Here is a 13,652-nt window from a genome sequence, read left to right on the forward strand (position 1 = left end):
CTCACATCCATCGAGTTGGTGATGCCGTCCAGCCATCTCATCCTCTGTCGTCTCCTTCTCCTCCTGCCCCCAATCCCTCCCAGCATCGGAGTCTTTTCCAATGAGTCAACTCTTTGCATGAGGTGGCCAAAGTACTGGAGTTTCAGCTTTAGCATCAGTCCTTCCAAAGAACACCCAGGACTGATCTCCTTTAGAATGGACTAGTTGGGTTTCCTTGCAGTCCAAGGGACTCTCAAGAGTCTTTTCCAACACCACAGTTCGAAACCATCAATTCTTCGGTGCTCAGCCTTCTTCACAGTCCAACTTTCACATCCATACATGACCATTGGGAAAACCATAGCCTTCACTAGATGGACCTTTGTTGGCAAAGTAATGTCTCTGCTTTTGAATATGCTATCTAGTGATATAAAATTCTGAACTATTAGCTAATTAAAGATGGCATACTTATTATTACTTTAAGTTTGCTTAAATTTCTTCTTTTTCTTTCTTCTTAGGTTAATACAATCTGTTGGAATGAGACTGGAGAATATATTTTATCTGGCTCAGATGACACCAAGCTAGTAATTAGTAATCCTTACAGCAGAAAGGTAAAGTGGTTTTTAAAAATCTACAACTTAATGAGAAAAAAAAAAAGTAGCTAGAAATCAAATAGTGCATAATCATGAAGTGGGCATTTGCAAAGAATGTTGTTATTTTGCTAAAGTTTGTTACATAATTTGGAAGTTATTGCATGCAGTTACTTAATATCTTTAGGAAAACATTAGGTTTCATTCAACTCTAGAAAATTTAAATATGCTTCATTTATTCATGTGGATAAAATTGCAAAAAATGATATCTCAATAAACCATTCTTCATGGGGAAAACTTGATTTTTTTTTCTTTTATGCTCACAGAATCTAATCTTATAATCACAGAATCAGCCAAGCATTTTATGAAACTGAATTTTATCAGTTTACACACAGTGGCTAGGTTCTAATAAAATGCTCATATAACATCCAATTCAGTAAACTGGGATATTATACTGAGTTTTAATTAGGATTATGTTCTAATTTTTATTGGCTGTTTTTCTGACTTATATAAAGTAAGTAGGTATACAGATACTTTATGTGAATGAGAACATTGTAGATTGTCAGACTAAAGTTTTAATATTAGCAATCTTACAGAATAAATGGTTCATTAAAAAAATTTTTTTCTACATTTAAATAGTTTAGATAATTAAATAAATGTTTGTGGTTCTACAGCCTAAAAAGAGGTTCGTATTGAGGCTCTTCTTCATTAAAGGAGAGATAGCTTTACTTAACTGTCCTAACTTAGCAGAGGGAAAGTTGTTTCCAAATCCTGATTGTCTTAGCTTGCAATTACTCAAAGAACCTTTTTCTTACAACAGACAAAACTTCCTAGAATAATGTATATGTGGAATACTTTTGGATTATCACAATCAGAATTTGGGCCTTCCCTGGTGACTCAGATAAAGAATCTGCCTGCAATGAGGGAGACCCAGATTCAGTTCCTAGGGCAGGAAGATCCTCTGGAGAAGGGAATGGCTACCCACTCCAGTATTCCTGCCTGGAGAGTTGATAGAGGAGCCTGGTGGGCTACAGTCCATGGGGTCGCAAAGAGTCGGACACAAGTGAAGTGACAGCATGCAGCACACATCAGAAGTTTAATGTTTATAGTATTTAAATCACTCAAAATCACTCATCTAGATACCAATGGAATAATTTTTTTTTAAATATAGAGCTTTACTTTTTAAAATAAAAATTGTGAAAATATACATTACATAAAATTCAGCTTGTTAACCATTTTCTAGAGTTCAGTGTACCAGCATTAAGTTGATTCATATTATTGTGATATCATCACAATCATTGAGCCATAAAACTCCAGTCTTGCAAAGCTGACCCTGCTCATTAAGCAGTAACGCTCCATTCTTCCCTTCTCCAGCGCATGGCAACCATTATTCTATTTTCTATCTCCTTGAATTTGTCTATTCCAGGTACCTCATATAAGTGTTTGTATACAGTATTTGTCCTTATATGACTGGTTTATTTTACTTAGAGTAAGGTCCTTAAGGTTCATCCATGTGTCAGGATTTCTTTTCTTTTTAAAGCTGACATTGTATGTATATATCACATTTTGCTTATGCTTTCATCTGCCAGTGGACACTTGGGTTATTTCCACCTTTTTGGCTATTGTGAATAATGCTGCTATGAGCATAACAGTACAAATATCTCTCCAAGCCCCTGCTTTCAATTATTTTGTGAATATACCTATTGGAGTAATTTTTAAAAGATTTTATTTTCCCTTTAAAGTGATTACTCTTTTCAATTTGAGAAATGACTAACAGATAATACTTTAATAGATTTTAAGTATAAAAAGACTTTATAGTTTTCTTATAGTGGTTTTAATATATCTAAATTTGCTGTCATATAGGAATATTATTGTTTTGAAGCACTGATAATTCATTACATGGGAAAATAAAGTTTTTTGATCTTGAGTCAGATATTACCTGTTCTTATAGTCCCACTCTATTTTTACATCCTGTGAGTTGATGGAAAAATTAATTTATGGCATATAAAATTTTTAAAACTTTAAAAAAATTGATTTAATTGTTCCTTAGTAATGGCATCATATCTTAATTATATATATCATAGATCTCAAATATATATAAATATAATGTATTAGAAATCTATGATATATATAATTAAGATATGATGCCATTAATAAGGAACACTTAAATATATATTTTATGTATATATATATATATTTGAGATCTATGATAATATATCTATATTATATATATAATATATATATACAAAGGCTTTCCCCCTTAAAGTTACAGGCTAGTTTCTTTGGACCAATTCTCCTACTGAAATGAACTCAAAAATACTTGATTAAAAAATTATACTAAAAGTAACAAAAGACTATTTTGATAGTAAAGAATTATCAGTCTGAAATAGAAGGGAAGTCTTCCCTAGTGGCTCGGTGGTAAAGAATCCACCTGCCAGTGCAGGAGACATGAGTTCAGTCCCTGATCTGGGAGGATTCCATGTGCTGTGGAGCAACTAAGCCCTTAAGCCACAACTCTTGAGCCTGTGTTCTAGAGCCTGGGAGTGGCAACACTGAGCCCATGCACGCTAGAGCCTGTGCTCCACAACAAGAGAAGCCACCACAGTGAGAAGCCTGTGCATTGCAACTGAACAGTGGCCCTTGCGCTCCACAGCTGGAGTACAGTAGCCATTGCGCTCCACAGCTGGAGAAAAGCCCACCCAGCAGCGAAGACCCAGCATAGCCAAAAGTGAATAAATAAAATTATACAAAATGGAAGGGAAAAAGGTGAATCCAGAGAAGTGAGCATGATAACTTTTACCCTGAAGATATTTGTCAGTCTTATATCTAAACTTCAGTTTTGGTGGCCTTGAAGGTCAAGGTAAATAGAAACAAAGCTCAGGATCCCAATCATGTATGGATTCCTGTAGGAGACTTTATACAATATTCTGGGACTGTCCATACCATGAGGACTCCAAAAAGTCCTTCTCATGGTATAGATGAAACAGAAGGAAGTTAGTCCTCTGGTAGCCTTGGAGCATCCTGTTAAAGAAATCCTGAATATATGCAAAACTTTGATTTGGCTTCATCCAGCTACCTTTAGTTCTTAGAGCATAAAATGTTATTTGTTTCTTCTATGCTTTTCTTCTACTTTTCTCGGTTAGTGGTGTGTTCTTTCCCATGCACCTCCTACCTACTTGGCAAGTTTAATTTCATCCTTTGAGCCTCAACTCTTATCTGTTCAGTTCAGTTGCTCAGTCATGTCCAACTCTTTGAGACCCCATGCACTGCAGCATGCCAGGCTTCCCTGTCCTCACCAACTCCCGGAGCCTGCTCAAACTCCTGTCTATTGAGTCAGTGATGCCATCCAACCATCTCATCCTCTGTCATCCCCTTTTCCTCCTGCCCTCAGTCTTTCCCAGGATCAGGGTCTTTCCCAGTGAGTCAGTCCTTTGCATCAGGTGGCCAAAGTATTGAATCTTCAGCTTCATCTGAAATAATCTGTAATAATCTCTAATTTCTTTTAGGTAAATGTAGGCATTCCTTCCCCATGTTCTTGTATTTTATGGATAACTCAGTTACTATGTGGAGAAGGCAATGGCAACCCACTCTGGTACTCTCGCCTGGAAAATCCCATGGACGGAGGAGCCTGGTAGGCTATAGTCCATGGGGTCGCTAAGAGTCAGACACAAATGAGCGAATTCACTTGACTTTTCCTTTCATGCACTGGAGAAGGAAATGGCAGCCCACTCCAGTTTTCTTGCCTGGAGATTCCCAAGGCCGGGGGAGCCTGGTGGGCTGCTGTCTATGGGGTCACACACAGTCGGACATGACTTAAGCGACTTAGCAGCAGCAGCAGCAGCAATTACATGTTTGTGTTTGCATGTTGCTCACTATTAGATTCTAACTTATTTGGGACAACGACAATTTCGTTTTAGTTTCCTCAACACTTAGTAAATTACCTGTTACATAGTAGGTGCTCAATAAGTATGAGTAAAAGAAGGCAAGAAGTTTCTGTATTCAGTGCCTTAGAGAGGAGTAGGGGCGAATTTGGGGAGAGATGGTTTTTACTAAGACATTGAAGAGCTAACATCTTCTATCTGGACACTCCTGGACCAAGCTTAAAGTTTTAGAAGTGTTGTGTATAACATGATGCACAAAGAAAGCGATACGTGCTTGGCCAGAGAGATTAGTGACAGTAACCTGATGATTAGCAGAGTGATGACGTTATAGCTAGTTCACTTTCACATTTGTTGCTAATTGTATTTTAAAATATCATTTATATTCATTTCATATTGTTACTCTGCCAACGTCCATCTCTTTTGGCCATTAGTTTTAGGTTTTTCTGAAATCCAAGAACAGAAATCCATTTTCGGAATGGTGTTTTCTATTAATCCAAGGAAAACATACATTAGAAAATATTTCCAGTTTTTAAAATTTATAACTGTTTGCACCTGTCCATCTAGTTTTTCTTAAATTGACACGTTATTGCTGTTTACCTCCAGTAGCATGCCTCTCTATTGATTGCATTGACCCATTTCCACATTAAAAACAAATTACAGCCTTTGATAAAATTACTAACTGTATATACATAATACAGTTTGTTCAACAATTATCTATTAATTAGAGAAGTTCAGTTCAGAACTAAGTCCTGTCCGACTCTTTGCGATGCCATGGACTACAGCATACGAGGCTTCCCTGTCCTTCACCATCTCCTGGAGTTTGCAGAAAATCATGTACATTGAGTTGATGATGCCATCCAACCGTCTCATCCTGTCACTCCTGCTTCTCCTGCCTTCGGTCTTCTCTAGCATCCGGGTCTTTTCCAGTGAGTAGTATGTTTCCAATCAGGTGGCTCAAGTATTGGAGTTTCAGCTTCAATATCAGGCCTTCTAATGCACATTCAGGACTAATTTCCTTTAGGATGGACTGGTTGGATCTCCTTGCAGTCCAAGGGATTCTCAAGAGTCTTCTCCAAGACCACAGGTCAAAAGCATCAATTCTTCGCTTCTCAGCTTTCTCCATAGTCCAACTCTCATATCCATACATGACTCCTGGAAAAACCATAGCCTTGACTAGACAGACCTTTGTGGACAAAGAAATGTCTCTACTTTTTAACATGCTGTCTGGGTTGTTAATAACTTTTCTTCCAAGGAGTAAGCGTCTTTTAATTTCATGGCTGCAGTCACCATCTACAGTGATTTTGGAGCCCAGAAAAATAAAATCTGCCACTGTTTCCACTGCTTCTTCATCTGTTTTCCATGAAGTGATGGGACCTGATGCCATGATCTTCGTTTTCTGAATGTTGAGCTTTAAGCCAACTTTTTCACTCTCCTCTTTCACTTTCATCACGAAGTTCTTTAGTTCTTCACTTTATCCTATAAGGGTGGTGTTATCGGCATATCTGAGGTAATTGATATTTCTCCCAACAGTCTTGATTCCAGCTTGTGCTTCATCCAGCCCAGCCTTCCTCATGATGTACATAAGTTAAATAAGCAGGGTGACAATATACAGCCTTGACATACTCCTTTTCCTATTTGGAACCAGTCTGTTCCATGTCCAGTTCTAAGTATTGCTTCCTGACCTGCATACAGGTTTCTCAAGAGGCAGGTCACGTGGTCTGGTATTCTCATCTCTTTCAGAATTTTCCACAGTTTATTGTGATCCACACAGTCAAAGGCTTTGGCATAGTCAATAAAGTAGAAATACATGTTATTCTGGAACCCTCTTGCTTTTTCGATGATTCAGCAGATGTTGGCAGTTTGATCTCTGGTTCCTCTGCCTTTTCTAAAACCAGCTTGAATATCTAGATACGGTTTATGTATTGTTGAAGCCTGGCTTCAAGAATTTTGAGCATTACTTTGCTAGCATGTGATATGAGTGCAATTGTGTGGTAGTTGAGCATTCTTTGGCATTGCCTTTCCTATGGATTGGAATGAAAATGGACATTTTCCAGTTCTGTGGTCACTGCTGAGTTTTCCAAATTTGCTGGCATATTGAATGCAGCACTTTCACAGCATCATCTTTTAGGATTTGAAATAACTTAACTGGAATTCTATCCTCTCCACTAGCTTTGTTTGTAGTGATGCTTCTTAAGGTCCACTTGACTTCACATGGCAGGATGTCTGGCTATAGGTGAGTGATCACACCATTGTGATTATCTGGGTTGTGAAGATCTTTTTTGTACAGTTCTTCTGTGTATTCTTGACACCTCTTCTTAATATCTTCTGCTTCTGTTAGGTCCATACCATTTTTGTCCTTTATCGAGCCCATTTTTGCATGAAATGTTCCCTTGGTATCTCTAATTTTCTTGAAGAGAGCTGTAGTCTTTCCCATTCTATTGTTTCCCTCTATTTGACTGATCACTGAGGAAAGCTTTCTTATCTCTCCTTGCTATTCTTTGGAACTCTGCATTCAAATGGGTATATCTTTACTTTTCTTCTTTGCTTTTGGCTTTTCTTCTTTTCACAGCTATTTGTAAGGCCTCCTTAGACAGCCATTTTGCTTTTTTGCATTTCTTTTTCCTGGGGATGGTTTTACTTCCTGTCTCCTGTGCGGTGTCATGAACCTCCATCCATAGTTCATCAGGCATTCTGTCTATCAGATCTAGTCCCTTAAATCTATTTCTCACTTTCACTGTATAATCATAAGGGATTTGATTTAGGTTGTACCTGAATGGTTTAGTGGTTTTCCCTACTTTCTTCAGTTTAAGTCTGAATTTGGCAATAAGGAGTTCATGATCTGAGCCACAGTTGTGAGGTAGTTTGAGCATTCTTTGGCATTACCTTTGTTAGTATTTCCACTTTCTTATATAGTGGATTAAGGAAAGAGAAATGTTACATTTTGACTTGATAAACTAGATGATCAACATGTGGTGGATAGTGATCAACTAGGTGTGGGTGGATAGTGATGTTATTAAGGTGTGGAATACTAGAGAGAGAATAAATTGGAGTGGGCCATCTGAAATGAAGATATTTTTTCAGAGAGAATAGATTTGTTCAGTGGAAAGGACTTCAGTGTTTACTAATTATTTTAATAGTTACTCTGATTAATTAAGAAATTTCTTTCCATTTTTGAGTGATATATGCCAACACACATTAGTATATTGAATGAGATTCCTGCTTTTGTTTTTGAAGCTATGCATAAACCTGTTAAATAGAGATAAATCAAATTGTTAATAATGTCTACTGAAGGTGACTAAAGTCAAAGACCTATCAGATTAAAACTGTGAAAGACCTGGCATACATGGTGTGTACTTATATGTACTTAGCTACTTGGTAAATCATGCTGAAATATATGCTACTTGGTAAATTATGCTGAAATATATGTCGACATTAAAGTCTATGATTCTATCTTGTTTAAAAGCTTTACATTAATTATTCTCTATGTTATTTCTTATACTTTAATTGAGCAGATCTCAGTGTCTTATACTTGGAGAGAGGAATGAAAAAGTTTAACATGTTTTACACACAATTTTTATTGTCCATTGGCTTTGGTTAATGTAGGTACAATGACTCTCCTCTTTTTTTATTTGACCCTCATTAAATGTGCGTTAATGGCCAGGGAAGCCTGGAGTCCTGCAGAGAGTAGGACACGAGTGAGTGACTGATCAACAACAGATAAGACCTACAGTGGAGTACTGTATGGTACTCAGCAAACCCTTGTTTTGTTTGTGACCCCAGGACTTAGATGAAGTGACTGTAATACTTATTTAAATTTAAGTATTTACTTCATTTAAGTTGTCAAGGTAATTAGCTGCTAATATTTATCTGTGTTCTGGCTTGGTGTCCTACTGTCAGTTAATGGATTTGTCAATTAGTCTTACATTGTAAATAGTTACTTGAAACCAAGTCAAAAATAAAGTTGATGTATCTTTTCCTAAACTTTTTTTAAATTTGAAAACTGATCGATAAGTTAAAAAGGTAATACAATCAACATCCACAAATAGACTTTTGAAAAAAGTATTTCAGAATAATTTGGAGGTGTCATGCATTTCATGAATACTCTGACATTTGTCTACTAAGAACAAGAACATTATCCTGTATAACTGTAATGCAGTTACCATGGTCAGAAAGTATAATATTGAATATAGAGTTGATCCTCTTTACTTAACAGATTCTATGTTTGCACGTTTACCAACTCACTAAATTTATTTTTACCCTTCCACATCAATAACTTTCAGTGCTTTTCTGGTCATTGATGGCCATTCACATGTACAGAGTGGCAAAAAATTTGAATTGCCTAACTCATACATCAATACACATGTTCTCAGATGAGATCAAACAAGGTGCTGCTGGATACGTCTTGTTTCACATCGAATACTGTAAACACACTGCATCCTTTGTGTGATATATTGAATGTCACATGTTTTGCATTTTTGTGCTTTTTGTTCATGACTTCAATAGTTAAAAGGGTCCCCAGTTATCTTCCTGAGTATCGTCAAGTCTTCCTCAGTATAAGAAACCTGGAATATACTTTATAGAGAAAATATGTTAGATGAGCTTCATTTGTTACTGTTTGTTGTCCAGTCACTAGTTGTGTCCAACTCTGTGACCCCGTGGACTACAGCCCGCCAGGCTTGCCTGTTCTTCGTTGTCTCCTGTAATTCTCTCAGATTCATGTTCATTGAGTCAGTGACACTATCTCATCCTCTGCCACTCCCTTTTCTCTTTGCCTTCAGTCGTTCTCAGCATCAAGGTCTTTTCTAATAACTCATTTCTTCACATCAAGTGGCTAAAGTATTGTAGCTTCACCTTCAGCATCAGTCCTTCCAATGAATATTTAGATATGAATTATAGTACTCTTTGCCCTAAGTTCATTGTTAATGAATCAACAATATGTATTAATTAATGTGTCTTTAAACAAACACATACAACAGAGTTACTTATGATTTGTTGATGAAAAGTTTGTGACCAGAGCCTCACAGAAACCTAACCCTGTATTTTCACAGGAGCAGTTAGTTGGTAATGGATACAGCACTTGCTAAGGCAGTGTTAGGACTTCCTTGGTGGCTCAGTGGTAAAGAATCCACATGCCAATTCAGGAGTCTTATGTTCAATAACTGGGTTGGGAAGATCTGTTGGGGAAGGAAACAGCAGCCCACTCCAGTATTTTTGCCTGGGAAATCCCTTGGACAGAGGAGCCCAGTGGGCTATAGTCCATGGAGTCACAAAAGAGTCAGACACAACTTATTGATTAAAGAACAATGTAATCTTAGTGGTGACTTTATAGAACATAACTACCAGTAGTAATGAGAATTGCCTGTATGCTATATATATAATATATATGATTTTGTTCTATCGACTAAAAAAATGCACATCCTAAATGTTGAGAATTGTGTCTTATTCAGTGGACATACTGAGGACTTAAGCCAGGGAGACAGCCTCTCAAATATCTCTGAGGGACTGTTCTGAGGAGGTAAAGGGGAGCCAGGATAAGTATAAGAGTTTCTGCAAAAGAAAAAAAACAATCCACAAAACTCCAGGTAATCAGAACATCAAAAGATTAATGCTAATTTAAGAAAATCCAGACATCTCAAGTTAATAAATTTAGGAAGATAAATTTTTTCTTTTCTTGGGGAAGATACTGGAATCTGGGCTTAATGAAATTGTTCTTTTGTTCTGGCCCTTAACTATCTAAGGTCCTTTTTTATCTCCATCCTGAATCCCCTCAGGGTACACCATTGGGGGTGTCTGCAGAGGCTGATGGCTTGATGACTGGCAGCTTATTTATCCCTGTTCTAAGTTCCCCTCAGGGTTAACCATTGGAGGTGACTGCAGTGATGGTTGAATGTAGCATCCTCTCTTTAGTATTATGCAGGCATATCCTAGTATATGCCTGCCATATCTATAGTATACATAGTATCCGTAGTATATTAGATAGCTTCCCTTATAGCTCAATTGGGAAAGAATCTGCCTACAGTGCAGGAGGCCTGGGCTTGATTCCTGGGTTGGGAAGATCCCCCGGAGAAGGAAATGGCAACCCACTCCAGTATTCTTGCCTGGAGAATCTTTTGGACAGAGGAGCCTGGCAGGCTACAGTCCATGGGGTTGCAAGAGTTGGACATGACTTAGTGACTAAACCAGCATATTATATATATATATTACAATATATCTATAGTATATTACATATATCCACACATAGTACATGTACATATATACCTGTATATATTCAAATTTTCCCATTTGTTTCAGTAATGTTCTTTAGCACTGCCATGGCTCTCTTAATCTAGCCCCCAGTGCAGCATCACACATTTAATTTAGTTGTCATATTTCCTTTATCTGCTTGAGAATAGTTCATGCAACTTTTTGGTCTTTCATGACATTGATATGTTGTTTTATTGTTATATTGACTATCAAGTCATTTCATAGAATGTCCCTCCATTTGGATTTGTCTGTTTCTTCATGAGTCGATTAAAATTAAACATTTTTGCTAAGAATTCTCTATGATGTTGTACATGATATTTGTTCCCTGACTGGTGATGTTAAATTTGATCTTTCCATTGTGAGGGTACATTTATCCTTTGTGATTATAAGCTATCTATGAAGTAGTGTGTTGAGATTGTGTAAATATTCTTTTTCATAAATGGTTTCAATATTCATTGATTCTTGCCTTAATCAGTTGTTATAATGTCATTACAAATAGTGTTTTTTAATTCTATCATTTCTTCCATATTTACTAATTGACATTTTTTGGTGAATATGAGCATTTACTTTGTCTTTGCCATCGTTTTGAAAAAATTACTATGGGATTATAGATTTTTATTTTTATTCAATAAATTGTAATCTATCACTGATAATCTTTTGGATGCTCAAATTGCTCCAGTTTGTTCAGTAAGACATTTTTTGTTGTTCTTTTATTTATTTAAAAAAATTTTATTGGAGTATAGTTGATTTACAGTAGTATGTTAGTTTTGTTCAGTAAGACATTTAAAGTGAACTAAAGAAACTTTGTGTTTCTGTTTTGACATACTCTCCCTTTTTTTTAAAGCACATTTTAAAAATAAAAAACCACCACAGATACTTCCATTGTGCTAAATCTCCATTCTATATACATTGTGGGGATGTACTGGAATTTATTCAGCCAGTCTCCTGTGTTTTGTTTGCTATTATGAATGACTCAGTAAATAACTGTTTTTTGTTTTTTTGTTGGATGTATACCTTCAGAGTAAATTCTTAGAAATAGACTTGTCTGATCAAAGAGTTAATGCATACGTAGTTTTGTGAGGGATTGCTAATTTCCTTTCTATTGGTCTCGCACCATTTAGCATCCCACCAGAATTGTTTAAAGAGCCTGGTGTCCCTCTCCCCATCAAACTCACTTATACAATATGTTGTCAAGCTTTTGAATTTTTGCTTATCTAAAAACTGGAAATTGGTGATCTCAATATAGTTTCAGTTTGCATTTCCTATATGAAGTTGATGGTTTTTCAAAATTTTAAGGCCCATTTGTTTATCTTGGACTATATTCAGATCTTTTGCCCTTTTTTTTTTCTCTCTCAATTTTTAAGCACTGTAGGGGGATTGGTCTTTTATCTGCTGTGTTTGTTACAAATGTTGCAATGTTTATTTTAAACCATACTTCTGTCACAGGAATTCTGATCTTTTAAATTATTAAGGATTTAGGTGTAGGAACTTCTTTATTCTTTACAGACGTAGGAACTTCTGTACCATTTTATTACTTTACTTTTATGATTCTTTAAGATTCAGAATATATTTTTCATCCTGAAAGGGAATGACTTAATCATTTAGGAAACAATTTCAAAAGTCAATCAAGAAGTCTTTTCATATTTACTATGAGTTTATGAATGAGTCACATATACCAAATAGGTAGAAATACACATATTTAATTTTCAAGGCACTCTTGTTGAACCCGTTTGTGTGCCTGATGCACAATGAGGCCAGACAAACCAAAATTGTAGAATTTGGAGCAGAGCAACGTTTATTGCAAGGATCATGCAAGAGCAACAAAGAGACCCAAACTCTCTATGGTTTTCAGGGAAGAAATTTTTACAAACAGAATTTGGGGGGCAGGCTACCAGGTGTGTAACCCCTGCTGGTTGGCTGGTGGTAAGGTAACATTGTTCTAGGAATCTCCAGCCTGGGTCCACATGCTCAGCCTAAAGTTACTGTCCTCCTTCTGGCTAGGGGCCTTAAGTTCTTGTAGAACTCAGAGATGTGTATCAAACTGTTATGCACAACCCCTTCTCCTCCCCTGCAAAGAACCAGAACCAAGTTCCCTTGCCCTTTCTAATTTCCTCAGTCTCCTAATTAGTAACTGAATCTGCCTTTTGGAACTCAGGGAAGATCTAGGAGGCTGAAAGCCGTTTTTCTACAAACAAGAGACAGAAGACACTCAAAGACTTTTATGCCTGGGCTGGCCTCACAGGTTCCTGCTTGGTCTCAGTCCCATTTTCTATGATTCTCCTCAGGCATGAGAGAAACAGATATTGGACTAGACAGGAAATAAAATTTGGATAGAGAAGTTAATCATAAACTCTGCAGAGGAACTTAGTTTTAGGGGGACTCTGTTTCAGCACTATTCTTGTTGATATACTTAATCTTCTTTACATCTCAGAGGGAAATAAAATATGTGAGATTCTGATTTTTTTTTCTAATTATAATATTGGGTTAGCCAAAAAGTTCATTTGGGATTTTCCATGTTATGCAAAAACTTGAACAAACTTTTTAGCCAACCCAATAGTTTGGACTCAAATGATAATTTTTCATTTGAGCTGAGAGTGTTAATGAGAATTTATTCCTGGCAAGGATTATATTAAGTTTGAATCTGACTGCTTCTTTTTAGGAAATAGTAAACTACTAAAAATTACTCTTAGTAATTTAGTAATTAGTAATAAATTTACTCTTTAGTAATTTAGCAATAAATTACTAAAAACTCCTCTCTGTGTTTTAGGTTTTGACAACAATTCGTTCAGGGCACCGAGCAAATATATTTAGTGCGAAGTTCTTACCATGCACAAATGATAAGCAGATTGTATCCTGCTCTGGAGATGGAGTAATATTTTATACCAACGTTGAGCAAGATGCAGAAACTAACAGACAGTGCCAATTTACATGCCATTATGGAACTACCTATGAGGTACAGTAT

General features: G+C 36.5%; 1 protein-coding gene across 6 annotated transcripts in view; it reads left to right on the top strand.

The window, feature by feature from the left end:
* DCAF6 (DDB1 and CUL4 associated factor 6) overlaps positions 1–13,652 on the top strand; it is a 180,342-nt gene that overhangs the window by 48,483 nt on the left and 118,207 nt on the right. For all 6 annotated transcript variants that reach the window (XM_010846012.1, XM_010846013.1, XM_010846014.1 and 3 more), the window contains exons 3-4: positions 495–587; positions 13,458–13,643. In XM_010846012.1, the coding sequence (XP_010844314.1) occupies positions 495–587; positions 13,458–13,643 (279 nt within the window). The remainder of the gene's footprint in view (positions 1–494; positions 588–13,457; positions 13,644–13,652) is intronic.

Source organism: Bison bison, unplaced genomic scaffold, assembly GCF_000754665.1.
Source record: "Bison bison bison isolate TAMUID 2011002044 unplaced genomic scaffold, Bison_UMD1.0 scf7180017864229, whole genome shotgun sequence".
Classification (NCBI taxonomy): Eukaryota; Metazoa; Chordata; class Mammalia; order Artiodactyla; family Bovidae; genus Bison; species Bison bison.